The sequence below is a fragment of the Salmo trutta genome, chromosome 4 (assembly GCF_901001165.1).
Source record: "Salmo trutta chromosome 4, fSalTru1.1, whole genome shotgun sequence".
Classification (NCBI taxonomy): Eukaryota; Metazoa; Chordata; class Actinopteri; order Salmoniformes; family Salmonidae; genus Salmo; species Salmo trutta.
Window position 1 is genome coordinate 53,764,915 of NC_042960.1, and position 27,880 is coordinate 53,792,794.

At 44.9% G+C, this 27,880-nt stretch overlaps 1 protein-coding gene across 4 annotated transcripts; it reads left to right on the forward strand.

The window, feature by feature from the left end:
* The first annotated feature begins 263 nt into the window (after window positions 1-263).
* On the forward strand, window positions 264-27,880 carry LOC115192618 (histone-lysine N-methyltransferase, H3 lysine-79 specific). 4 transcript variants are annotated; one of them, XM_029751335.1, is made up of 29 exons: window positions 264-601; window positions 11,637-11,680; window positions 11,796-11,870; window positions 12,285-12,348; window positions 12,551-12,779; window positions 12,882-12,976; window positions 13,069-13,131; window positions 13,227-13,282; window positions 13,437-13,519; window positions 13,928-13,996; window positions 14,103-14,209; window positions 17,216-17,257; window positions 17,417-17,500; window positions 17,648-17,870; window positions 17,993-18,106; window positions 18,204-18,295; window positions 18,499-18,600; window positions 18,706-18,843; window positions 19,016-19,141; window positions 20,245-20,693; window positions 20,794-20,896; window positions 21,043-21,168; window positions 21,272-21,314; window positions 21,422-21,981; window positions 22,145-22,347; window positions 22,445-22,518; window positions 24,986-25,663; window positions 26,469-27,170; window positions 27,338-27,880. In XM_029751335.1, exons 1-28 carry the CDS (start codon window positions 521-523, stop codon window positions 27,053-27,055), a joined length of 4,710 nt encoding a protein of 1,569 aa, XP_029607195.1. In that variant the 5' UTR covers window positions 264-520; the 3' UTR covers window positions 27,056-27,170; window positions 27,338-27,880. The 4 variants fall into 4 exon arrangements, with proteins under 4 accessions (XP_029607195.1, XP_029607196.1, XP_029607197.1 ...); XM_029751336.1 differs by having other exon boundaries at window positions 13,440-13,519; XM_029751337.1 differs by lacking the exon at window positions 26,469-27,170.

Below are 27,880 nucleotides of genomic sequence, written 5' to 3' on the forward strand. Positions count from 1 at the left end.
CATCACATGCAGTGAGTAGTCGAGTAAAATGGTATCTCCCGCCAGTTGTCCGTTATTGGTCCCGGGAAATTCTAATTCAAACTGTTGTATACAGAGGAGAATGGTTGGTTGTTTTCGTCATACTCATCTTTCGAAAAGTAACAATCCGGTTGTACAGCCCCGGTAACCGTTGATACTTCCCATGCTCCGACTGCCGCCCCCCCACATAGACATTAAAACAGGTTCCCCCTCCCTGGCGTTTCTGTCCCTTTGGTAGTGACCGATTTTCACGCCGGGCAAGATGGCGGCTGTACTGCCGAGGTGTAGGAGCCGCTCGGCATGAAGTCATTTTTTAATAAATTGATTAAAATCAAACAAATATTTGAACACCGGCCTACAGGGAGCGTGTACAACTTACCACTCTTAACTTTCATCGACGTCTAATTTTATATGTTGTGATAAGGATTTTTTTCTGACAAAATGATAATTGTAGTAGCTCGCTAAACTAGCTAACGTTAGCAAACGCCGGAGAAAGTGTAGAATGGGAGAAAAGCTAGAACTCAAGCTGAAGTCGCCAGTTGGAGCCGAAGCTGCTGGCTACTCGTGGCCATTACCAGTATACGTGAGTATTTAATTAAATCAACCAAGTTGTCAGCTATAACTTGGCCAAGTGAGGATTAGATGTAGCTATTCATCTCGTAATGTACCTACCTAGCTGTTGTTAGCTAGCTATGTGTATAGCTACTAGCTTGTGTGTTGGCTAAGGTTACATGCATACAGGCCAGACAGACGGTCCACCACAGGGCTAGCCAGAAGCTGTTGGAAGTGGGTAGCGTTAACGTTATATCCACCGATTCTCAGTGGAGTGTATAGCCAACAATGTGGCTACTGACTGTGCGGAACACCTTACTTGTAACTAGATAACTAACGGATTAAAGTACACACATCGTTAGATGGATCATGACAAATTACACACGAGAAGCGCTGCACACTTGGCTAGCTAACTACACTACAGTCAGTATGTTAGCTAGTTATAGGTCCCGGTAACTCTGTCTAGAAGAAGCTCTCCACCATTTGGCTTCTGTTGGGTCAGTAAGTTAACTTAGCTAGGTACTGTAGCTAACTAGTTAAGGTTCAACCACAGAAACGGTTAGTTATTAATATATTTGGTAAAACTCGGCTAGCTAGCGTTCTTAACGGCTTTCTTTGATTCGCATTATAGTTATGAGTAACGTTAAGCATTTATTTAGCTAATTTCGAACGCTAGCTCGCTAACTTTTTATTTTATGCACCTATCCATGATTTAATGTAACTAGCTACCATGCCAGCGTTTTGAAGTGAGTCAGAGCGATGTTTTAACACCACTTTCATTTGCAATACGTGTAATTCGACTCATGCATGCAAGGAATTTTGCCAGAACCTAAACAATATATCAAATATTGTACAATATGTTTTGCAAAATATTTTGCTGAAACATTATTACTACAGTAGCTGGACTTCAAATGGCTCTCTGCCTGGTGGTCGCTGCCTTTATCTACTGTTACTGTTATTGCACAGAAAGATTGTTGCATACTCCAGTCTGACTGAATCTAGGGTATAGCTGCCAGCTGGAATTGCTCCTAAAATCCTGCACTAATGATGCAATCCTGCACTCATGCCAATAGGGTACAATCTGAAGGTATAATTTGCGTTAACATAGCAGGAACACTACAATTCCCCACAACTCTAGACCCTTATATGGATATATAAGTTGCTTTTCCACTAGGTCCAAGTAAACAAATAAATAGGGCTTCTGGAAACTACCATCCCATATGACTCACATGTGTCTCACATGGTTTGACCAGTTATCCATCCCACTTCTAAAACCAGTTCCACAAATTCAGTGGATTAGCTGACAGACTTGAAACCTAGTTTCAACCACAAATGTGAACATCCAATACTGTTTTGCAGTATGTAGCTTACTCAAAACATGTTTTAGTTAGTGCAGAGGAGATTGCTAACAGCCAACTGAAAGGGTGTTAGACAGAAGCCTAATTACAACTATTTTGGGATCCAGAAGATAGCCTGTATACCTTGAAAAATCTTTGGAGGACTAGCCTACGTTTTGTTTGTTCGACGCACATGCCACTGAATAAACCAGTAGTGTGGGTTGACTGTGGGCAAAGGCCTACTGAATTCCACTTCATTTTTTGGTTTTTACTTTTGCATGCACGTCATGTGTAGATTAAAAACAGTGAATCATTGCTGTGTATTATGACCAAGCTTCTCGATCTTCCATAGATTGCTTTTTTGTTGTTGCATGCACACACTATGATGCTGTAGTATTTTAACCTATGTGGATCTTTCTAGATATGTTTTTACATATAGCCTATTTGCCTAGTTAGGCCCTAATGTGTTAAGGCAGAGTTGATTGTGTTTGCACCTTGAGTGTGTGCAGCATGCTTTGAACATATATATTTTTTTAGCTGAAGTTCATGCTATAATTTGCCAGATTGTACAAAGGGGAACGGAAATGGAAGCAGATGAAATAATTGTGGTTTCTCTGGTAGCTTCAAGTGTGTTTCAGCTGTTTTACTCATTTATAGTAAATTGTGGTAAGACGGTACTGGGGGGGACTACCTGAAAGTGTATTTCTCAGAACGGCGGAGTGTTGTCTGTGGCGCGTCTAGTGTTCTGTCACACTGGGTAATACCCCTTAACGTCAGAGTTCAGGAACTAAGCAGTGCTGCTGCTGACACAATCCTCTACAGTTGGCCTTGGCTGACTTCACTCCCATTACACCAGAGACTGATAACCGGACTGTTGCATGACTGGAATCCTCAGAAAAAGGCAACGCAAACAAATCAATCATATTTTATGTCACATGCTTCATAAACCGTTGTAGACTAACAGGGAAATGCTTGCTTACAGGCCCGTCCCAACAAAACAGAGAATAGTAGAAAATTAATAACACAATCAATATGTACTGGTTTGGTGCTGGAGCTGCCTCACAACTGCTTCTGTGTAATACCATGGCATTGTTGAATACTCGTTTCTAATTGACTTGAAGGGCATTATAGAGCGTGCATTATTTAAGTGATAATGCCTGAGAAACTGGTGTTTGGAGGATATATTGGCATGAGACTGCTTCGAGGGCATTATCACTTTTACACAATGGGTTACCAACATATTCAAATAATGATTGCCATATTTTCATAAACTTTATTTTGATGAATTCATTCATACTATTTCATCCTTTCACAAGATACAGTCCCGACAAATATAGGGTTGCTACCTAAGCCGGCTGGTCGTCCATTCTATCGTTTCGGTTGCCAGGGACGCGTACCAGTTTTTGTTATAAATCTATGGACGTGACCAGATTGTTTGTTCTAAATGTTTCGTTTCCATGATGCTGGCACCATTTATATCCCTTTCTAGCTAGCCAACTTTGGCTAACACAGTCATGTCAAACAGTGCAACCAGAATAACAGCGAAGTAGCTGCAGTTGCATTTATTGTAGCAATATGTAACTTTTTGGGCAAGCAATCAAATTCACATACAAATGATACTTATGGATCTCTCATTTTACTTGAAAGCAAGTTTAAGAAGCGGTAAATCTGTTCTATGTGCGCTATTTCTATGCTTCCCGTTAAGCACAGAGTTGTGGGGTGGCAGGTAGCCTAGTGGTTAGAGCGTTGGACTAGTAACCGAAAGGTTGCAAGATCGAATCCCCGAGCTGACAAGGTAAAAATCTGTCGTTCTCCCCCTGAAAACTGTTCCTAGGCCGTCATTGAAAATAAGAATTTGTTCTTAACCGACTTGCCTAGTTAAATAAAGGTAAAAAACAAAAAAATTGTCTTTAACATTCGGTTTTGTACACCAGCTTCAAAAAGCTGAAACAACATTATTTTTGGTTATGGAAAATATATTTCACAGCGGTTTTGATGGTACAATGATAATCTGAACTATACTAGCTTATTTTGTCACATAAACTGAAGTGAGGCAAACTATTAGTTTTAACAACCAGGAAATGACGGAGCTATTTCGGTATAGTGTAAAAAAAAATTGGGGGGTGGGGGAAACATCCAAAACAATGCATGAGCTAGTGATGTGCAATTTCGCCTGGCATAGAACATGTTCTCTCTCTCCAGGCCACTCTTCAGAAGAGAGCCAACTAACACAATCACTTCAAACTGAAGCTGGAATGACAGCATACTTGCTGAATTTCATTTTTTCTTTTGACATTTCTGTGTATATATCCATAAAATATTATGCCAGCTTATTCATGATTTTTGCCTGGCTGAGAAGCTGCCAGCCTGTCTGTTTCGTCCTAACTCCCAACACGTTTACCATAGGACAGATGGAGATCGAATTTCAATATTAAAACAACGTTGCAGATATCGGAGAGACACAGCATGGTTATTACAAATCTCTGCTGTTGAAAACCAACTGCTCGTCGAACATCTCATTCCAAAATCATGGGCATTAATATGGATTTGGTCCCCCCTTTGCTGCTACAACAGCCTCCACTCTTCTGGGAAGAATTTCCACTAGATGTTTGAACATTGCTGCGAGGACTTGCTTCCATTCAGCCACGTGTATTAGTGAGTGCGCGCACTGATGTTGGACAATTAGTCATGGCTCGTAGTCGGCTTTCCAATTCAGCCCAAAGGTGTTCGATGGGGTTGAGGTCAGGGCTCTGTGCAGGCCAGTCAGGTTCTTCTGCACTGATATTGACAATTTCTGTATGGACCTCGCTTTGTGCACAGGGGAATTGTTTCAGCATGACAAAGGGCCTTCCCCAAACTGTTGCCACAAATGTTGGAGGCACAGAATTGTCTAGAATGTCATTGTTTGCTGTAGCGTTAAGATTTGCCTTCACTGGAACGAAGGGGCCTAGCCCGAACCATGAAAAACAGCCCCAGACCATTATTCCTCCTCCACCAAACTTTACAGTTGGCACTATGCATTCGGGCAGGTAGCGTTTTCCTGGTATCTGTCAAACCCAGATTGGTCCATTGGACTGCAAGATGGTGACGCGTGATTCATTCCAGAGGATGATTTTTCACGCCCTTCCTGTTCTGTGAGCTTGTGTGGCCTACTACTTTGCGGTTGAGCCGTTGTTATGCCTAGACGTTTCCATTTCACAGTAACAGCACTTACAGTTGGAGGAGGAATAATGAACTGGGGCTGTTTTTTCATGGTTAAAGCAAACAATGACATTCTAGACAATTCTGTGCTTCCAACTTTGTGGCAACAGTTTGGGGAAGGCCCTCCTGTTTCCAGCAAGACAATGCCCCTGTGCACAAAGTGAGGCCCATAAAGAAATGGTTTGTTGAGATCAGTGTGGAAGAACTTGACTGACCTGCACAGATCCCTGACCTCAACCCCATCGAACACCTTTGGGATGAATTGGAACGCCAACTGCGAGCCAGGCCTAACTGCCCAACATCAGTGCCCGACCTCATTAATGCTCTTGTGGCTGAATGGAAGCAAGTTCCCGCAGCAATGTTCCAACATCTAGCAGAAAGCCTTCCCAGAAAAGTGGAGACAGTTTTATATTAGCAAAAGCAGGACCAACTCCATATTAATGCCCATGATTTTGGAATGAGATGTTCCACGAGCAGGTGTCCACATACACTACATGACCAAAAGTATCTTTCTGCATTTTCTAAAGGCAGATCTAAAATGCTTCTAATTGTAATTTCCGTACGACATCGGACTAACTGGATTCCAGTCTTTATCTGTGTGGCGTTCTAGCCATGTTTTTAAAATAAGGGCCTCCTAGACTTCTCAATATGCACCACTGGGACTGGGAGGGGCAGAAGATAAGACCAGCGTTACAAAGCACTTGATTAGCTGCAGATCCTGCCCGGCTCTGCAGTCTACACATCACAAGCCTGTGGATGTTTCATTGGGGAGGTTTATTTTTTACAGTTTGATCTATTGAAGATGACTATGTGACGAACTCCTGAGCATATTAATGTATAATGGTGCAATATTTTGGTATTCATTGGGTTGAAGGGGTGTCACTCATTCCATAGATGACCTAGTGTCTGTTGGTTTTTGATTTTTCCTTTCAATGAAGACTTAGACAACCAGGTAAGGGGAGTTTCATACTAATCAGTGACTTTTTAATTCATGAAGTCCAAGAGAGGGGTGGAATCCCGCAGATCCTCGGCCCTCCGTGGAATGAGTTTGACACGTGCGTTAGGCCCAGTGCTCCTGCCCAACCAAAAGATGCTGTACATCATTCATATTCCAGTACTTCTGACCAAATTGCTCCACTCCCCCCACAGAGAAGGAACGTGCACTGTTCTGTTCACTGCACAACATAATAGTAATATATGCTGCTGCCTTGTCTCCCCACGCTGAAGCTGCTACCAATCACATGTTTAATGCTCATTCTCTCACTGTCAACATCTGCGGATTTTAAATCTGTAACTGCGTCCATATGAGGAACAGTTTTTGTGTTGCAGAGCCCTTTGTTCAATTATTTTCTTGGCTCTAACTAAAGCCAGAATGCTTTCGCACCAGACTGTATTTGAATCGATGTTATCTTGCCTATTTTGTGTTGTCAGATGTGTTTCTACCTGTGTTGAAGTGAAACTAACAAGCCATACATCAATGAATTAAGAAGCACTCCTTGGGCCAACATGTGACCTGGGGTGTTATCAGGGAAGATCAGGCATGTTAAGGCAGTTCTGCCTAAGAACTAGACTGTGATGGATGGGTTGACGCAATCAGTTTTTGTCTGTGGTAATATCGCTGCTGCACCTGGTTAGTTATTTGTTCATTGGTCGTGAGTAATGCGTAGTGGAGCGATATTATTCCCCGGCAGTGCGTCATGGTGAGGTAACGAGAGAATGAAAAGGCGGGGAAGGTAGTGAGTGGTTGAGTCAGTTCCTTCGTCGTGCCCACAACAGGGGGCTAGGAGGGGAAGAGCGGATGATTGGCTGTTAGAGTGCCTCTCAGGCGTCACACACATTCTTTCTCTAAGCCAGCATTTATTTTTAGAAGCAGCGCTGGTGTTGCTGCGTGCTGTCTGTGTGTGAGCGGCAGGAACTCCCCCTCTCGCCGCCTCCACATACACACATACTGTGAAGAGGCCGATTTGTATGTGCACACGCTGTCTGTCTGGGACCAGCACATTAACCCTTCACACAATTGTAGCACAGTAAGCTCATTGGAGCCCTCTATTTTTTGCTGCATGTACAGTGCCTTCAAAATATTCATACCCCTTGACTGACTTCACATTTTTTTTACAGCCTGAATTCAAAATGTTGCACCTGGATTGTGCAACATTTGCCTTTACATTTTTTTAATTTATTCTTCATGCTCTGTCAAATTGGTTGTTGATCATTGCTAGATGAACCATTTTCAGGTCTTGCCATAGATTTTGAAGTAGATTTAAGTCAACTGTAACTCTGCCACTCGAACATTCACTGTCTTCTTGTTAAGCAACTCCTGTGTAGATTTGGTCTTGTGTTTTAGGTTAATCTCCCAGTGTCTTGTGGAAAGCAGACTGAACCAGATTTTCCTCTGATTTTGCCTGTGCTTAGCTCAGTTTTTTTTTTTTTTTTTTATATATCCTGAAAAACTCCCTACTCCTTGCCAATGACAAGCATACATGTAATATGATGCCACCATCCTCATGCTTGAAAATATGAAGTGGTACTCAGTGATTTGTTGTTGGATTTCCCCCAAACATATAATTATCAGGACGTGAAGTTAATTTCTTTGCCACATTTGCTGCCATTTGAAACGGCATGCATGTTTTAGAATATATTTTTATTCTGTACAGGCTTCTCCATTTTCGCTATGTCAATTTAGATTATTGTGGAGTAACTACAATGTTGTTGATCCAGTCTCAGTTTTCTATCACAGCCATTAAACTGTTTTAATGTCACTACTCGCCTCATGGTGAAATCACTAAACGGTTTCCTTCCTCTCCGGCAACTGAGTTAGGAACGACTCCTGTATCTTTTTAGTCACTGGATAGTGTATCAATTCACCCAAAGTGTTATTAATTACTTCGCCATTCTGTAAGGGATATTCAATGTCTCTGTATTTTTACACATCTACCGATAGGTGGCCTTATTTGCGAGGCATTGGAAAACCTCCCTGGTCTTTGTGGTTGAATCTTTTTTTTTTTTATTCACTGCTCGACTGAGAGACCTTTACAGATAATCGTATGACTGAGGTACAGAGATGAGGTTGTCATTCAAAAATCATGTTAAACACTATTGTACAAAAGCTGAAGAACATGCGCACATCCAGGTGCTGGAGTTGTAGGCAAACTAATGGAAAACGGAGAGGAAAACGCTGCTTATGCTCCCTGGTGCTTTTATTTATAACATTTCGACCCTTAGGTCTTCATGGGGCATCCATTTCCCAGACGGGTTGAAGGTCCTATACAGTGCCTTAAAGTATTCAGACCCCTTGAATTTTTCCACATTTTGTTATGTTACAGCCTTATTCTAAAATGGATTGAATACATCAAACATCCTCATTAATCTACACCCAATACCCCAGAATGACAAAGCCAAAACAGGTTTTTAGAAATGTTTGCAAATGTATTAAAAATAAACTGATACCTTATTTACACAAGTATTCAGACCCTTTGACACTCTAAATTGCGCTCAGGTGGTCATACTTGATGTTCCTACAACTTGATTTGGAGTCCACCTGTGGTAAATTCAATTGATTGGACATGATTTGGAAAGGCACACCTGTCTATATAAGGTCCCATAATTGACAGTGCATGTCAGAGCAAAAACCAAGCCATGAGGTTGAACAAATTGTCCATAGAGCTTAGACAGGATTGTGTCGAGGCATTTCTGCAGCATTGAAGGTCCCCAAGAACACAATGGCCTCCGTCGTTTTTAAATAGAAGAAGTTTGGAACCACCATGACTCTTCCAAGAGCTGGCTGCCCAGCCAAACTGAGCAATCGGGGGAGACGGGCCTTGGTCAGGGAGGTGACCAAGAACCTGATGGTCAATCTGACAGAGCTCTACAGTTTTTCTGTAGTGATGGGAGAACCTTCCAGAAGGACAACCATCTCTGCAGTACCCCACCAAATGAGGCCTTTATGGTAGAATAGCCAGATGGAAGCCACTCCTCAGTAAAAGGCACATGACACCCCTCTTGGAGTTTGACCAAAGGCACCTAAAGACTCAAACCATGAGGTACAAGATTCTCTGGTCTGATGAAACCAAGATTGAACTTTTTGGCCTGAATGCCAAGCGTCACGTCTGGAGGAAACCTGGCACCATCCCTATGGTCTAGCGTGGTGGAAGAAACATCCTGTGGGGATGTTTTTCAGCGACTGGGAGACGAGTCAGGATCGAGAGAGAGCTGAACGGAGCAAAGTGTGTAGCTATCCTTGATGAAAACCTGCTCAGGACCTCCAACTGGGGGAGAAGGTTCACCTTCCAACAGAACAATGACCCTAAGCACACAGCCAAGACAACGCAGGAGTGGCTTCGGGAAAAGTCTCAATGTTCTTGAGTGGCCCAGCTAGAGCCTCAACTTGAACCTGTTCTAACGTCTCTGGAGAGACCTACAAATAGCTGTGCAGCAACGCTCCCCATCCCACCTGACATGGCTTGAGAGGATCTGCAGACAAGAATGGGAGAAACTCCCCAAATATAGGTGTGCCAAGCTTGTAACGTCTTACCCTAGAGGAATCAATGCTGTAATCGCTGCCAAAGATGCTTCAAAGTACTTAGTAAAGGGTCTGAATACTCACGTAAATGTGATATTTCAATTGTATTTTTAATAAATTAGCAACATTTCTAAACCTGTTTTTTGGTGTGTAGAGATGACCATTTTAGAATAAGGCTCTAACACAATGTGGAGAAAGACAAGGGGTCTGAATACTTTACAAAGGCACTGTATAGGGGCAGTACCCAGTGACCTCACTTCCTGAAATAGGTGGTAAATGTAACATGGGTTCACAATATTAACATTCAATGTATCAAAATATATTATCATAAACCCTTGACTTTTTCCACGTTTTGTTACGTTCCAGCCTTATTCTAAAATATTTTTATTTTTTTCCCTCCAATCTACACACAATACCCCATAATGATGATGCGAAAACAGGTTTTTAGATTTTTTTGCAAATGTATAAATTAAATAAACTACCTTTATTTACGTTAGTATGCTATGAGACTTGAAATTGAGCTCCGGTGCATTGGGGCGGCAGGTAGCCTTGTGGTTAGTGTTGGGCCAGTAGACAAAAGGTTGCTAGATTGAATCCCCGAGCTGACAAGGTAAAAAATCTGTCCCTGAACAAGGCAGTTAACCCACTGTTCATAGGCCGTCATTGTAATTAAGAATTTGTTCTTAACTGACTTGCCTAGTTAAATAATAAAATTATGTTTCCATTGATCCTCCTTGATGTTTCTACAACTTGATTTGGAGTCCACCTGTGGTAAATTCAATTGCGTGGACAAGATTTGGAAAGGCACACCTGTCTATATAAGGTCCCACAGTTGACAGTGCATGTCAGAGCAACAACATAATTCAACCTTGACATTATGGGGTGTAGGCCAGTGGTGTCAAATCTCTATTTAATACATTTCATTCTGGCTTTATGACACAATGTGGAGTAAGTCAAGGGGTGTGAATACTTTCTGAAGGCACTGTATTCATTTCTTATTTTCTTACTAGGCTATTCATAGCAGCGTTTGCTCCTTTTGTGAAACGCTTTGCTTCCCTTGTGGCTAAATATATTTTATTTCGTGGCATGCTCTCTGGTCCTGTAATCTCAGACCTGATGTTATTGTAAGTGTTTTCCTGGCGGAATTTGTTAAGGTATTGGGCAGGAAAAGCAGAGCCCTGTAATTGTAGCCTGCTGTTGTGCCAGAACCAGTCTAGCTGAGTGCAGCTAGGCCTGGCTTTCTACCTCCTTCCCTTCTTCCTTCCATCTGAGGCCCTCCCAGGAGGTCCCACATTAGAGCAGGGAGCAGAAAGTAGGTTACTGGGTCATCTTAGGCTGCTGGCAACCAGTCTGACTGGAATCCTGCAGTTCCTCCCATGTTGCAATGGCAGTAGGTACAGCAGTGGCCTGACAACCCAGCTAACTAAGTTACTGAGCTTTAAATGCACTCATTCTCCCAAACCACAGCCATTTTAGAGAATGTCAGCTTGATAAGTGATACACTCAGTGGTCTCTTGAATTCTTATGCTGGCAGTCCTAGTGAATGAGTCACACTAACTACTGTGGTTTGCACTGTGTGGATTATTAAGTCATTGAGTGCTGCTGGCCTTATATGAGCCAGTTGTCTGAACTCGTGTTGGTAGCTGTTAGCATATCTGTGTACATTATTTGTCTCTATTTGCATTCTGACTACTGTCTGACTACTGACTAGGGCTGTTATGGTGACTGTTACCGCCACACCGGCGGTCACAGGTCATGAAGGCAGTCAACAAATATGATCTTAGCAACTGTTCAAGCAAGAATCATATTGTTTAGTGTATGGGAACCAAAAAAATCATTTTGTTTGGAAGTAATTAAAACGTGAATCTAGGCTATGTTGAATGGCAGCAGTAAGAAAGCCATCTGCAGCCAAGAGTCGTGTGTGTGTGAGACGTCAGTGTGTTATGTACTGGGAAAAGGGTCTATACAAACCCACTCTTTTCTCCCCTTTTTGTTTACTTTATCTCCAGGATAAACACCATGATGCTGCTCATGAAATCATTGAGACCATTCGGTAAGTAACTACCACCTTTCTATCTCAAAAGCATGGTGCATTGAGTGACTGCACTTCTTGACTGAGTTAGGCTAGGTCTTTGTAAACTAACCCCTGTATTGATCATTGTTCTCAGGTGGGTGTGTGAGGAGATCCCAGACCTTAAGCTGGCCATGGAGAACTATGTCCTCATCGACTACGACACCAAGAGGTGAGCTGAGCGTCAGACTATGAAGAACAAGGACTGTGATGCTGATCTTAAGCACAGTCTACCAGAGCACCCGTAGTCACAGTCCAATACCATAGTAACATCCAGAGTATGAACAGAATGGACTTGCACTCCACTTTTTTACATGTAAATGTTCTTCCCAGGGGGGTAATGCTAATGACAGGGATGCTCATTTAGGAATATTTTGGTTTGGTGTGGCAGCAGCCCAAGAGATGAGTCTCGTAGAGTGGAGGCAAACTGATATGCAATTAGCATTCTTGTATCCACGGTCCTGACCAAACTAACATCAGCACAAAAATACAAGTCATGGGCTGCTAGCTTCCTTGTCCATGTCTTGTCATAAGGTGTTGATCGTCATGCCCACCCATGTTATTTCTTTATTTCTGTGTGTTACAGCTTCGAGAGTATGCAAAGACTTTGTGACAAATACAACAGAGCCATCGACAGCATCCACCAGCTGGTGAGTTGGAATGTCTCCACAGTTTAGTCGAAAGCTTATTTCTGAACACGTTATGTTAAAACGCTGAAATGTTACATTTAATGATCTTTCTTGTTGCCGTTTGTCACCGTAGGGAAAACCTAGCTCACTTGTGCACAGCGATATGTTTATAACCTAGCTATGTAATATAGTCATACTGAACTCCCTGTCCTGTGTGTCACAGTGGAAAGGCACCACCCCGCCCCTGAAGCTGAACAAACGGCCGTCCAACGGGCTGCTCAGACACATCCTGCAGCAGGTGTACAACCACTCGGTCACGGACCCAGAGAAGCTCAACAACTATGAGCCGTTCTCCCCCGAGGTGTACGGTGAGACTTCCTTTGACCTGGTGGCCCAGATCATCAACGAGATGGAAATGATGGAGGACGACACCTTCGTAGACCTCGGCAGCGGTCAGTGTTTACCTCAATGTTTAGTTCCTAATGAGATAATCAGTCTTAATGTGACTCGCAGCCCGGTGCAATATTTGCCATCTTAATCATCTGTAATTGCAGGAGTGGGACAAGTGGTGCTGCAGGTTGCTGCAGCAACAAACTGTAAACACTACTTTGGTGTGGAGAAGGCAGACATTCCAGCCACTTATGCGGAGGTAAGTTCCTAACATCCCACACCGAGCTTGATGGGTTTTTGTCATCTATTCCAGATGGTTGTCATAAAAGTAATGTGTGCTTTTTCTTTCAGTCCATGGACAAAGAATTTAAGAGGTGGATGAAGTGGTATGGGAAGAAACACGGGGACTACTCGGTAAGATTCTGAGTTGATCTGACAGAAGTGTCATTCAGAATCACACAAATGGTTTCAGATTGCAGACGTGCAACTTATAACTGTTTATTTTCAAGCTGGAGAGGGGCGATTTCCTGTCTGAAGTGTGGAAGGAGAGGATAGCCAACACAAGGTACAGTACCTCTATATAATCTGGAGGCTTCCACTCCCACTGAGGTGTCACTGTGTATTTACACATGTCTGAACACAAGGGAAACGTCTGCACAGCTTCAACTCTAAATCGTTTTCTCCTCTTCTCCCTTCTCTCCTCTTCCCTGTTTGTCTAGTAGTGTAATTTTTGTGAACAACTTTGCTTTTGGTCCAGAGGTTGATCACCAGCTGAAGGAGCGCTTTGCTAACATGAAGGAAGGTATGTAGAAAAATGGCCCTTTTGTAACCCTGTGTCAAGCCCACCCTGCCATATTGTTACAGCGAATTAAGAACCTTGGATCATTTCAATAGGTTATTGATTCAGCTGCTTTCATTAATAATAACAAGAGGGTAACATGCAGGTAGCTAATGTCAGCTGTGTCAATACCACACACTTGACCTCTGAACCCTCAGTCATTTGACCTCTCCTCCACATGACCCTTGTGTTTTAAAGCTAGACATGAAAGCATGATCTATGATGTCATTGATTATTTATTGCAGCCACAAACACAGATCAATCTGGGACTCAATATAGATGACTGTTTGTATTGTTTAGTTTTAAGCTGTCATTCTCAAATAGCCTTTTGTGAAGTGCCTTCATGGGAAGATCATGTTTTTTCTCTTTTAGGTGGAAAAATTGTATCCTCAAAACCTTTTGCACCTCTAAATTTTAGAATCAACAGTCGAAACTTGAGTGGTAGGTTTTCATCATGTGCATATCATTCTTATGGATCTCCAAAGGTTCTAGTGTGTTTTCATTAACTAAATGGATTGCCTTTCTGCACTTGGTTTCTCCTTTTCAGACATTGGCACAATAATGAGAGTCGTCGAGTTGTCTCCGTTGAGGGGTTCAGTGTCCTGGACGGGAAAGCCAGTTTCCTACTACCTTCATACGATAGACCGCACCATAGTGAGTCAAGCTTTCCCCTCTTATACTCTCATCCCCTCCGTCCCAATACACTCACAATGTTGCAATGGCAGTTGCTCTACAGTGCCACCATTTTACTCATATGCGCCTAAATATTTTGCTGTACGACCTAGAATTTTTATTTGGGAGCATAAAAATAAGGATTCTAGCTTTATTACCTCCAATATGTTTTATTGTGCTCCTACTCTTCTGTGTGTGCCTACATGTTCCAACTTAGGTGCACATGTGCTCCTTGTAAAAAAAAATAAAAACATAAAAAAGGTCTGTTTATAGTAGGGAAACTTTGAATTGAATGAGAGCTCTCAATCAGTTCATGTATATAAAATACCAATGCGTACGGTAGCAGTATTCAGAACATGTTTAGTCGGACATATCCCTGCAGGAAACAACTGCATCTGCTGGTATAGCCCTGCAGTGGACAGAGGACAGGTGATACTGAGACAGGTGATGGCGCAACCAACATTACTACCTGCCTACATGTTGTACCATGAGTGTTTTCAACTTGTTTAGAAACATTAAAAACAGGACTTGCTTGCTTACTTTTGCACTCAGTTAGCCTGACTGCAAGCAGGAAATCTTCACTTTTCTGCCTGTTGGTCGTGGCGGGCATATTGTGCCAGTAGAACCTAGAACAGGGCACTCCAACCCTGTTCCTGGAGATCTATTGTCCTGTAGGGTTTCTTGCCAATCCTAATGTAGCACACCTGATTCTAATAATTATACTGAAAAAAAATATAAACACAACATGTAAAGTGTTGGTTTTATGAGCTGAGATAAAATGTCAAATTTGTTCCATATGCACAAAAAGCTTAATTATAAAATTGTCCATGAATTTGTTTACATCCCTGTTAGTGAACATTTCGCCTTTGCCAAGATAATCCATCCACCTGACAGGTGTGACATATCAAATAGGTGCAGCTTGTGCTGGGGGACAATAAAAGGCCACCCTAAAATGTGCAGTTGTCACAACACAATGCCACAGATGTCTCAAGTTTTGAGGGAGCGTGCAATTGACATGCTGACTGCAGGAATGTCCACCAGAGCTGTTGCCAGAGAATTGAATGTTCATGTCTCTGCCATACGCCGCTTCCAATGACGTTTTAGATCATTTGACAGTAGGTCCAACTGCCCTCACAACCACAGACCACGTGTAACCACGCCAGCCCAGGACCTCCACGTCTGGCTTCTTCACCTGCGGGATCGTCTTACATGCTGACTAGACCGGGGCGCTCACATGTTGATTTCTGTCCATCCAAGCCAGATGCGATCAGGACACGCAGGTTGAAATATCAAAATTAACTCTGAGCCAACTGATTTGGGGACAGGTTGAAACGCATCAAACATTCATTCTAATTTGTCCTGGGACATAAACATTGGGTTATTTTACCAGAAATGCACAAGGTCCTCTACTCCGACAATTAATCCACAGATAAAAGGGTAAACCTAGTTAGTTTCTAGTAATCTTTCCAGTCTTCTGTGGAATTTATATGGCAGTTGGCAACCAACTTTAAGGTGCATTACCACCACCAACTGGACTGGAGTGTGGACCTCAGTTAATCTTTCAATCATCCACGTGGGTATATGCTCCTAAAACCCAATGAGGAGATGGGAGAGGCGGGACTTGCAGCACATCACTCTTAAAAAATATACCAAGTTCAGTGAGCAGTTTGGATTATATGATTAAATAACATGTGTACGTTTTATTTTGCAACTTGCACGTAACAAGAGGGGTGTGGTCTGCATGTTAGACCAGCTACATGGACAGCTGATGAAACTGAGTATATTTGTTCGTAATAAAGCCCTTTTTGTAGGGAAACGTCTGGTTGGCTGGGCCTATGGCTGTCCAGTGGCTGGGCCTATGGCTGTCCAGTCATGTGAAATACATAGATTAGGGCCTAATGAATTTATTTAATTTCACTGATTTGCTTTATTTGAACTGTAACTCAGTAAAATCATTGCATGTTACTTTTTATTTTTGTTCAGTATTGCTGGTTGATAGGATGAATCAGGTTCGTAAGAACTTGGGTTGAAGCGAAAACCTACAGGACGGTAAGATCTCCAGGAACAGGGTTGGAGAATCCTGACCAAGAAATGTGTCCTTCTGTTTAGTTATGTTTCGTCTTGATACTGGTCTATACCGGTTTGTACCATCTCAGTGCAAGTGAAACAACTGGCTAAGTCTTTAATCCTTAAATCTATTGACGCATCCGTCAGTTTTAAGATGGAGATATCTGTTTTTTTGCATGGGCTGCGTCTCAATCCACCATCTGCCTATGTCGGCCTTCCGCATCTGCGGTGGAAGGTGGCCGAGCTACAGCGGTGTTTGTCAGACCATGAGACATCCTGAAAATCGGTCTTCTCACAAACGTCTCTAGCGCCCGAACGGTTTGGCCTACAAACTAATATGACCCCTCTATGGAAAGATGACTTTTTGCTCTACGACCCCCACAAGTGTCACGGGACTCGTCTGAAGGTAACCCATACAAACAAATAGAAGTATGGAGGTAGTTTAGTGAACAAAAATAAGGGGTTTAATGTGTCCAGAAAACAAATATTTCCTGAGCTTTCTTATATCCTTGATTATAGGACAGACAATTCAAAAACGTATTCGTTAAGATTTATCTTGATTGTCTTTTGACATTTATGAAGGAGTTATTCATTGCATTTCTGTGGGCTGTAGTAGCCTATTTATTTTTAATATTGAATTAAATTGGAATAGTTAAAAAAGAAATGACTAGGGGCCCTAAAATTCAAAATAAAATGGCTAAATGATCCAATGGCGTAGACTTAGGTTAATGTATCCATTCACTGGAGGCAGTGGAAACGGTGAGGTCATCGCTGCATTGTTTCTGTAGCTCCTCACTAACTCTCATGCACGTGTTGGAGGGCTTATGGACAGTGTCAAACAAGGTCACTGCACTTAGATAGCAGAGGTCACTCTCCCCCATGTCCTTGTGCAATACTTGATCCCTTCTTTTTCCTTTTCAGCTTGAAAACTATTTTCATAGTCTCAAAAATCCTAAACTCAGGGTAAGCTAAACATTTTTTGTTCCTTTTGCACTATTTTATATTGTCATTACTTACTCTGTGGGCAATCTTGGTCACCTCCCAGCTTGTCTTTACAGTTGCTCCTAGTTCATGCCCTGCTGAACGATTCACATGGTAAACAATGTTCCTATGTGTTTTTAGGAGGAGCAAGAAGCAGCTAGGCGTCGTCAAGAAAAGAATAGTAAAAGCAACACCACCACACCAACCAAGTCAAAGGAGCACAAGGCAAGTCCCTTTGAGTGACTTAGCTGACTTTAGTCTTTTCATGTCTCTATGCTAAGTTCTTGTGCTTTTCCCTATGATATGAGATCATTTCTAGCAGCTCTAGGTCAGATTTTTCTCTCTCATGCTGGTTCCCTGTATGTCTCTCAGGATTCCTGTGAGGAGGTTGAGCGACCAGGCCTGTTGGCAGTCGTGAAGGCGCCACCCAAACCACGGCGCGCCAAACTCCTCAACAAGGGCCGCAAGCTGAGTGCTCGGAAGCGCGGGCGTCCCAAGAAGGCTGCTGTGGCCGCAGCTGAGCGAAAGAGCAAGAGCAGCCAGAGTGCCCTGGATCTGCTGCATGCCAAGACCCTCTCAGCAGCACCCCCTCAGGGTGAGTCACCTGCTGACAGTTTTACTCAGGGCTGTGCCCATATACCCTTGTGTATTTGTGTTATTCAGCCTTTTATTCGTTGTGTTCTGTGTTTGTTTAGCTGACTTTCTGTGTTTCTACAGATGCATACAGGTCACCTCAAAGTCCCTTCTACCAGCTACCTCCCAAAGTTCAGCACTATGCGTCTGGCCAACTTCTGCTGGGCCCCAGTCCTCCTGGCCTACAACAGCTTCTAGGTGAGCCCCGCTACCCTGACCCCCACCCTTAGTTATCACATCCATCAGTCAGTCAGAGCCAGCAGTCCTGATAAGCCATCTCTCTCTCCTCACACAGACAACATTAAAGTCCAGTACCTCCAGTTCATGGCCTACATGAAGACACCTCAGTACCGCAACAACCTGCAGCAAGTCCTGGAGCAGGAAAAGGTAAATGGAATGTCCAAATCACTCACTCCATCTTGTGAACTCTGACAATCACTCTAATGGTATCGCCACCTTTTGAAACAGTAATACTCTCAGCCCTCTGTCATGTTGGATGAGACTGTCCTTCTGGGAATGTTGCCTCTGATTTAGCTTCAACCTGTGAACCTTCCTCTCTTGTGTTCCTCCTTCCGTCTCCACCTCTCCAGCTCAAACACAGAGGGCTTTCTGGGCAGGCGGAACATCTGCAGACTGTGTGTCAGACCCACAAAGAGAAAATCAAAGGGCTCTTCCACACCAAACTGGATGAGGTAGGCAGACAGTGGTGACTGTCTAATGAAACGAGCTGATATTGAGACGCAAATAGTGGTTGAGTACTCGATCCCTGAAAGTCGTACTCTGTCTGTTCCACTCAGCTGGGAGTGAAGGCCCTCACCATGGAGGACCTATTGGAGGCCCAGAAGGAGATCTCGGCCCACAACCGTCAACTGAAGGAGCAGACCAAGCAGCTGGAGAGAGACATGGCAGAGCTGAGGGATCACAGCCTGCTCCTGGTGAGACCTCTCTACCTTTTTGTCATTTAGCAGACGCTCTTATCCAGAGCGACTTATACTGTACACCTGGCTGGCTTCTCTCTGGCCGCTTTCACATTGGATTTCATCTGCATGCTTGACACTGTTGGACCAGAGGCATGTAACTAACTGGAAGTGTCTGTTTTTGTCTCAGTTGAAGTCTCGGTGTGAGGAGCTGAAGCTGGACTGGAGCTCTCTGTGTCTTGAGAGCCTGCTGAAGGAGAAGCAGGCCCTGCGTAGACAGATCTCAGAGAAACAGCGCCACTGCCTCGAGCTGCAGGTACACCTCTCACCTGTACCCAGGGCTCTAAAGAGCAGCCATTTTGGTCGCTTATGCTCCTTAAAATTTTACTGTGCGTCCTGGAATTTAATTTGTGAGCACGCGTGCGTCTAGGGAAAAGAAAGCCCAGATAATTGTGGTGATGAGGCTTTTCTGTACTGTTGTTGCGAAGTGTTTTAAAGGGGAAAAAACAGCACAGATTCGTAGTGTTGTGATTGCTACATAGAAAACAGATTGTTGCTAGCCAGTTCAAAAGATTAATTTGCTTAAGTATATCATAAGACATGAACAGAATGCATCAGTGATTTTGTATTTCCTGCAACTTTCTGAAGAGGCAACACACAGGAATGCCCGTCTGCGGTTTGAGTATTTCTACCACTTTGTGTTGCGACGTTAATGGTAGATTTAAAGGCTTTCTCAAAAACCCCCTCAATTAAAAGTTAAGTACAATGTAGCTTATGCCTACCTGGCAGCAAGACATCATGATTATTTGCATCCATTTGTTTTGCAAACCCTGCAGACGTGAGCTACAGAAACACTGCTAACCAAACAATAGTCTGCTATAGAGGGGCATGGTGCACACTTAAATGAAATGTTAACTACACTCAACAAGTGGTCAGCTGATGTGGTTTAAGCATAGTTGTGGACGTGGAACATCCTATTTAGTTTTTATTAAAAAAGGGTTTTGTTTTTTGAGAGCACAACCTGACAACTTACATACCCTACTATGTAGAAACCTAATATTCAACAAATTACTAGGTAATTTTAATCAGTTATTTGTATCAACATTTTTGCTATTTGTAATAAGCAGATGTATTTACAGGGTTACCTTTTAGGTTGAAGGGCACAACATGTGCTATAGGCTATATCTCAATCTATTTAAAGAATCGTATTTTCTGGTGCTCCAACCTTTTAAAAAAAAAAAAAAAAAATGTATAGCCCTGCCTGAATCCCCTCTTTCCTCCCCTGCCTGTTTCTACTGACATACTCAGAAATAATTGAAGGAATCCGTCAACTATTATTGTGAAGCAGTGGCATGTTCTCATAAAGCTGGGTTCCTCTCCTTACCTTATGCAATTGCTCCCCCTGTTGTTGGTTCTCAGATCAGCATTGTGGAACTGGAGAAGAGTCAGAGGCAACAGGAGCTGCTCCAGCTCAAGTCTTACAGTCCCTGTGAGGGCTCCCTCTACCACAAGGGCCTCCCCGGCCTTGAGGCCCTCCCTCGTCCTCCCCTGGACCACCACACCCCCAAACTCAGCCTGGCTGCGGCCGGCCTCAGCGGTCTCAGTCCCGAGCTGTCCATCAACGGGATCGCCTCGCCCTGCTTCCACAGGGGTGGTGGGGGGACCAAGGGAGAGCTGCTCTCCCGCTACCTGCCCATCTCGCCCGACCACGAGATTGTACCCCCCACCCCAGATGCCCGGCACAGGCAGCTGGGTCACCCCCTCCCCGACTACACCCGCTACTCCCCAGCTAAGATCGCCCTGCGCAGACACCTGAACCAGGACTGTAGTATGGCACACTTCAGAGGCCTGGGCTTCACTGGTCTCAGGTTAGTCAGGTTTAAAATCTACAACCACTGTAGGGACTCTGCTAATAGGTTTGTTACATGTTTGTGGAGTACTGTATTTCTGACACTTCTGTTCCTGCAGGGGTATGGTTGCCGTCACCTCTCCATTAGGAGCTAAACTGAGCTGCCTGTCTCCCAACTCATCAGACAGTCCGCAGAACAACACACCCAGGAGTGCTGAGAGGGTAAGTGTCTGTCCACTCTGTTCCCTCACTGTCTCACTCCGTCTGTCCCCTGGCCTGACACACAGCCTACCATGCTGACTCAAACACTATTTACTCTCCCTGTATGTTCCTCCCTAAGTCGTCCTCTGTCTGTGTGTGATATCCAGGGGGGCCAGGGTGACACCATCACCAGCCTGCCCATCAGTATCCCCCTCAGTACGGTGCACCCCAGCAAGCTCCCTGTTAGCATCCCCCTGGCCAGTGTGGTGCTGCCCAGCCGAGCTGAGAGACTGGTGGGTACATGTGGAGCTAGGGTTTGATTTTGGACTGGGTAATAGAGGTCACGTGTGCTGTAATGAAACACTGTTGACTCGAATGCTCTGTTTATTTTTGTAGAGGAGCACACCGAGTCCTGTGTCCCAGATGGGCCAGACCAATGGTAAGCAGCCCCAAATACACTAGTACCTTAACCACATCCATTGAAACCTGCATGTGTTGACAGACATCTCCTGAAGGACCAGCGTCTAATGCTCTGTCCTTCCTCAGGGTACTCCTCTAGCGCAGGGCTGATGAACGGAGGCTCTCACTCTGAGGACCAGGACAGTGCTGCACCCTCCCCTCCCCCTCACGGTGCCCCTCTAACGGGACCAACACAAGGCCACAGCCCCCCTCTCAGCACCGGGGGGGTCCTCCAGTACGCTGACGGCCCCCCCAGAATCCTCCCTGAGGACTGGGCCGAGCGGCAGGGCGAGTCTGACTCTGAGCCCCAGGACAGCGAGTCCAGACGCCGCATGTTCTTCTCTTCCTCCTCCTCTTCCTCGTCTTCATCCTCTTCAGGGGGCGCAGCAACTCGCCTACACCTCGGCTCGGCCAGGCAAGGCAAACATCACCACGGCAACCACAACACCAGTAACCACCACCACTCGCCGGGCTCCCAGCACGCACACTCCCACGGCCATGGATCACAAGAGGGGCGCAAGCGTGGGAGGAGAAAGCGCAGCTCCACGGGGGCTCAACCTGCCAGCGGCTCCCCAAAGAGGAGGTCCTTTCCTGGGCTCAGCTCCACTAGCCAACCCTCAGGATCCCCACTCAACATCAACTCCATGGTGAGTCAAGTTGCTTCCCTGTCCTTCAGTACGTGGTCCATGGCTAAGTTGGTTGCAGCGTGGTACTTGCTACAGGAGTTGTTTGATTCCCAAATATCTACTCTATGCATATTTTAAACAAGAGTTGTATGTTTGATTCCCTAATGTTTTCTGTGTTTGTCAGGTGAACAACATTAACCAGCCTCTGGAGATCGCTGCCATTTCTTCCCCGGAGCAGTCTGGTTGTAGCCCCTGTGGGCCAGACATGGACCAGCCCCCCGTACTGAAGAGAGAACGCCCTCTGGAGATCAACGGCTCAGGACACTACTCCTCTGCACCCAGCTCCGACGACGACTCTGGCTACCCTGCTGACAGCTCCAGCTCAAGGTATAGTAAATGGTGAAGCAGAAAAGCCACGTGGCTGCATCTCTACACAAGAGTACATTTGAAGTTTTGTATTTTCTTTAATTTGTATTTTTTTTAGAATTGAAAGGAAGATTGCTACTATTTCCTTGGAGAGCAGAGATGGAGCTGGCAGACCAGGGAACAGCGAGCGGGGTAAGGAACGTCCAAATGTGACCGCTGAAGCCTGCATAATAAACATGATATTATAGAGCTGGCCAATATGGACAAAGAGCCATATCATGATAAATGTTACTATTTTGTTCGATAACAATAAATTCAATGATAAAAATGTTTACTTTACAGGGCTCTTTTTCAGTCCCAATTAAGACAACTGAGATCGTAGCCTATGGTTTAAAAAGTAAGCTATTTCATCTCACATATCCAGGGAAGGCATGATTAAACAGGGTCCAGAATGATCTGCATTCTAATTTTGGGGGGCTCTTCAAAGAATTTGCTGACATCTTTGTGCATATTGGCCTTTAGACTTTATTATTCACCACCTGAGGAAGTGGGAACTCAAAATACAAGCTCGATTGCTAACTCAAAATATTATATTGTTGCTATACAGCCATGTAGGCTAATACATTAATCTATCGGTAAATGTAGGCTGATGACTTACAAAAAAACGTATAGAAACCATGTTTCATTAGCTGAAATAAAATATCCCAGAAATGTTCCATACACACTAAGCTTATTTCTGAACTTTTGTGCACAAATTTGTTTACGTCCCGGTTAGTGAGCATTTCTCCTTTGCCAAGATAGTCCATCCACTTGACAGGTGGCATATCAAGAAGCTGATTAAACAGCATGATCATTACACAGGTGCACCTTGTGCTGGGCGCAATAAAAGGCCACTATAAAATGTGCAGTTTTGTCACAACACAATGCCACAGATGTCTCAAGATGTGAGGGAGCGTGCAATTGGCATGCTGACTGCAGGAATGTCCACGAGCTGTTGCCAGATAATTGAATGTTCATTATTTATCTACCATAAACAGCCTCCAATATTGTTTTAGAGAATTTGGCAGTAGGTCCAACCAGCCTCACAACCCCAGACCACGTGTAACCACACCACACCAGCCCAGGACCTCCACGTCCGCTTTCTTCACCTGCGGGATCGTCTGAGACCAGCCACCCGGACAGCTGATAAAACTGGGTTTGCGCAACCAAGAATTTCTACGCAAACTGACAGAAACCGTCTCCGGGAAGCTCATCCGTGTGCTCGTCTTGACCTGACTGCAGTTCGCCGTCTTAACCGACTTCAGTGAGCAAATGCTTACCTTCGATTGTCACTGGCACACTGAAGAAATATTTGGATTTATGATGGATCTCTATTAGCTGCTCCCAAGGTAGCAGCTACTCTTCCTGGGGTCTGGCAAAATTAAGGTAGTTATACCATTTTTAAAACATGACAATACATTCATAACAGATTCCACAACACACTAAGTGATTCCCGGTTTCAACTGTACCGGGCAGATGGCAGCAGTGTGTATGTGGGTGAGCAGTTTGTGGATGTGAACAGAGTGCCCCGTGGTGGTGGGGGTATGGGCAGGCATAAGCTACGGACAACGAACACACTTGCATTTTGCCGATAGCAATTTGAATGCATAGAGCTACGGTGACGAGATCCTGAGGCCCATTGTCGTGCCATTCATCCACCGCCATCACCTCATGTTTCAGCATGATAATGCACAGCCCCATGTCGCAAGAATCTGTACACAATTCCTGGAAGCTGAAAATGTCCCAGTTCTTCCATGGCCTGCATACTCACCAGACATGTCACCCATTGAGCATGTTGGAGATGCTCTGGATCAACGTGTACGATAGCGTGTTCCATTTCCCACCAATATCCAGACACTTCCCACAGCCATTGAAGAGGAGTGGGAGAACATTCCACAGACCACAATCAACAGCCTGATCAACTCTATGCGAAGGAGATGTGTCCAGCTGCATCAGGCAAATGGTGGTCACACCAGATACTGACTGGTTTTCTGATCTATCTATATATATATATATATATATAGATATAGATATAGATATAGATAGATTTTTTTTAGATATTTTTTTTTTATTAGGTATCAGTGGCCAACAAATGCATATCTGTATTCCCAGTCATGTGAAATCTGTAGTTTAGGACCTGATTTAATTTATTTCCATTGACAGATTTTCTTATGACCTGTAACTCAGAAAAATCTTTGAAAATGTTGCTTGTTAGGTTTGTTTTTCAGTGTAGAACCAAAGTAGTTGCTTAAACTGTATTTCCCCCACAATTGCATTTTTAGCAACAGTCATCCTTGTGCTTCTCAGAAGGCATCTCTCCGTGCTCTCTGAGTGGCTTGCTCACACAGCAGGCGATAGTGAAACGGGGACAGGCAGATACTGTCATAGCAGGAATCAACATAATGTATAGACTATTACTGTTGACCAAATAATGGTTTTAGAACAATCTACACGAACATTGTGTAGAAAAATTACCGACGTACACAAACTGCTTCGGAAAGAGGAAGGCCGCGTCAGTAACTTTCAGTTTATTATTCTAGTTCTGTCATTTGTCTGACGTCTACTGTCCTTTTGCTCTTTTTTTATCCCACTTGACTTTTTCTCTCTATTGGGTCAACAGGAAGGAGATCGGGAGGCAGCAGCGGGAACAGCACCGGCAGTGAAGTCTCCTCTTCATCCTCATCTTCCAACAGCAAGTGGAAGTCTACTTTCTCCCCCATCTCAGACACCAAGCAGCCCCCAGGCGAGCTGAGGCAGGGGGGCTCCCCCTTTGGTATGGGGAGAGAGCCACCGGGCCTAGGCACCGACTCAGACTCTGATCACAAACCGCAGCAGAGGGGGGGCGAAGGGGGTGGAGGCGAGTCCTCAGCATCTCAGTACATTCCCCCTAGCCCCTTCATCAGCCATGAGCCTGGTGGCCGGCCAGGGGCAGGCCCCCAGGGAGGAAGCATCACTGAGAGGCAGGCTATGCCCAAACAGAAGCCCAGGGGGGAGTGGGAGCTGAAGACATCCAGCAGCCTAGGAAACAGTCAAAACCTCTTCATCTCTGCGGCTGCCAGCGGGGGTATCCTGAGCGGGAAGGTGGGGGGAAGCCCAGTAGCTGTGTCCTCAGCCTCGGGGGCTTCTGTGGGACAGTACCTGGGGGCCCAGTTCCCCCTCGGGGGGGCCTCTGTCCTTCAATCCCTGTTTGGGGCCCAGACGCCCAGCACCTCGGTGAGCGGGGCCTCTCGCCTGGTCAACGGACACTCTTCCCTGGGGAGCTTCTCCAGCGCTGGGCTGGCAGGCGGAGCAGCTGGAGGTGAGGCCCACTGACATTTTCTAACCAGTTACCTTCCCTTCAGCAGCACTGTTAGCTATTGGTTGGGATAGAGGATTTCGCATTTATTAGGATTCCCGTTAGCTGAAGCAGGAGCTACTCTTCCTGTGAGATCAGTCCTCAGATAGGGTTGCTGTGTTAGACAGCTACAGAGGGATTCAATGGACAGGCCTGCTGTTGGACGCAGGTAAGTATGGGAGCCCTGTGCTGCTGCCTGTCTCAATGCCATTGCTGCTTTGCTTTGCCATGGACTGGCTGTACAGAAGCTGAGTTAGACACCCTTGGGAAATGCCTAATACTTCAATGAGAGTACAGATCCTTAAGATGACAAACTTGGTTCATGAAGTCATGGCCACGGACATGGGAAATGTCCTTTTAATATAATAAAGACATACTGCATCTGTGATAATCTGTGTTGGTAAGATGTAGATCTCTCAAGCATTGAAAATTGATGAATCAAAGAAACCTAATCAACATGGTCATTTTCTATGGGTGTTGGTGTCACTGGTTTTCTGTGTAATTTAGAGACATTTCACTATGATTTGCCACATTGCTGTTTTATTAGAACTCAACAATACATTTAAAGCAGAGGAATGGCCATTGAGCTATATTGTAATACTTGATTGAGTTGATGTTTCAAAGTGAAATGTCTGTCTGCTTTCTGTGTGCTTGTCTGTATGACTTGCTTGGCGCTATGCAAATCCTGGCTCAGCCCCTCTGTCTCTCTGTCCCGCCCCCCCATCTCTCTGTCCTCCCCCCCATCTCTCTCTTGCTGTTTAATCCGCAGGTATTTTTCACCACGTGGTGCCCTCAGTGTCGTCCCATCAGTTTGGGACTGTGCTGCCAGCCACAGGAGGCCTCAGCTCTCTGCTCAGTCTCTCCTCCTCCCAGCAGCATCAGCACATTGTCCCCCACTCATGTTCCTCCTTCCTGGCCTCTGTGTCCTCCAACCTGCCCCTCTCACAGGCCCAGCACAGCCGCACCCAGACAGTACTGCACACTCCTCTGCCCCCCATGCGCTCCCTTCCACCTCCCCCGCCTCTACTTAATATCTCCTACTCTTCCTCTGTCCCCTTTTCCTCTGAGCCCACTCCCTCATCTCGCTCTGAGTCCTTCCTCTCCTCCCGACTGGTCGCCTCTTCCCTCCAGCATCAGAGGGTACAGTCCTCCTCCATCTCTCTCTCTGGCTCCTCTGCTGCTGCTTCTGCCCCCCTTCCTCCTTCCTCTCGTAACTTCACAGTACACCACCCCCCTCACCTCCCCCCTCCAACCCCGGCCAGTATATCAGGAGGTGGGGGCATCATGTGGAGGACTCTGGGCTTGCCTGCTTCCTACATGTCGTCCTCTCAGCACACCGGTTCCCGGCCTAGATAGGGCACGGTGGGGGAGGGGGGAGAGGAGGGGAGGGGGGGGGGTGTCAGTCAGAGGGATAAGGAGGAGAGTTCTGGTTGTCCCTGTTCTCCCCAAGCTGCTATTCAGTCCCAACAAGGTAAGTTAGACTCCTACTGTAGGTTTGTAAATAGATTATTAGCTCTCTGATAAATGCGTTCTTCATGAGCCGTCTCATGTCTGCCATGTCCTATCCTGTTATGTGCTATTGGTCACGGCAGAATTTTGTCTTGTTTTCTGAACCTGGCTCTTTCCTCTCCCTGGCAGGTAACTGAAGAATATCTACCTCAACCCAACGTAACCTATGCAAATGGCCAGGTGTGGACCAATGAACTCTCTCACTGGTGCTCCTAAGCCTGTTAAATTGCCACTGATTTGGGACTCTATATACACACACACACACAGCTGAGAACACACACACACACACTCACGTTGACACACACAGCATGGCATCCTGAGCGGAGTTGCGCGTTCACGGGGGTTTTTGTGTCGTGGGTTGAGGCTGACCGTAATCCGTGAGCTGTGTACCTCCCATCCTGAATGAATTGGTATGCTGCCTGCTCTGAACATTAACGTTATAGAGACACAGGACATGCACTGTTTCCATGGCAGTAAGTTGTACAGGTACATCACTGTCACCATGTAACCTGGTGCTAAGTATGAAATATAGATAACTATATTGAGCTTTAAGACTCAATTCAGACATTTGATGACAGAAGAAAGCACAGTTAGCAGTGTAGTTGTACATGTTATTTTACTAAAGACAGCCTGTATATGGCGGAAGACTCCTGTGGTACCATCATCCCAGTA

What these genes read in the sequence shown, in the direction of transcription:
- LOC115192618 (XM_029751335.1), top strand. Translation starts at nt 521, where the DNA reads ATGGGAGAAAAGCTAGAACTCAAGCTGAAGTCGCCAGTTGGAGCCGAA. An exon ending in CGTGGCCATTACCAGTATAC is followed by an intron (nt 602 to 11,636) that starts GTGAGTATTTAA and finishes CTTTATCTCCAG; the next exon opens with GATAAACACCATGATGCTGC. An exon ending in GGCAGGCGGAGCAGCTGGAG is followed by an intron (nt 25,664 to 26,468) that starts GTGAGGCCCACT and finishes TTTAATCCGCAG; the next exon opens with GTATTTTTCACCACGTGGTG.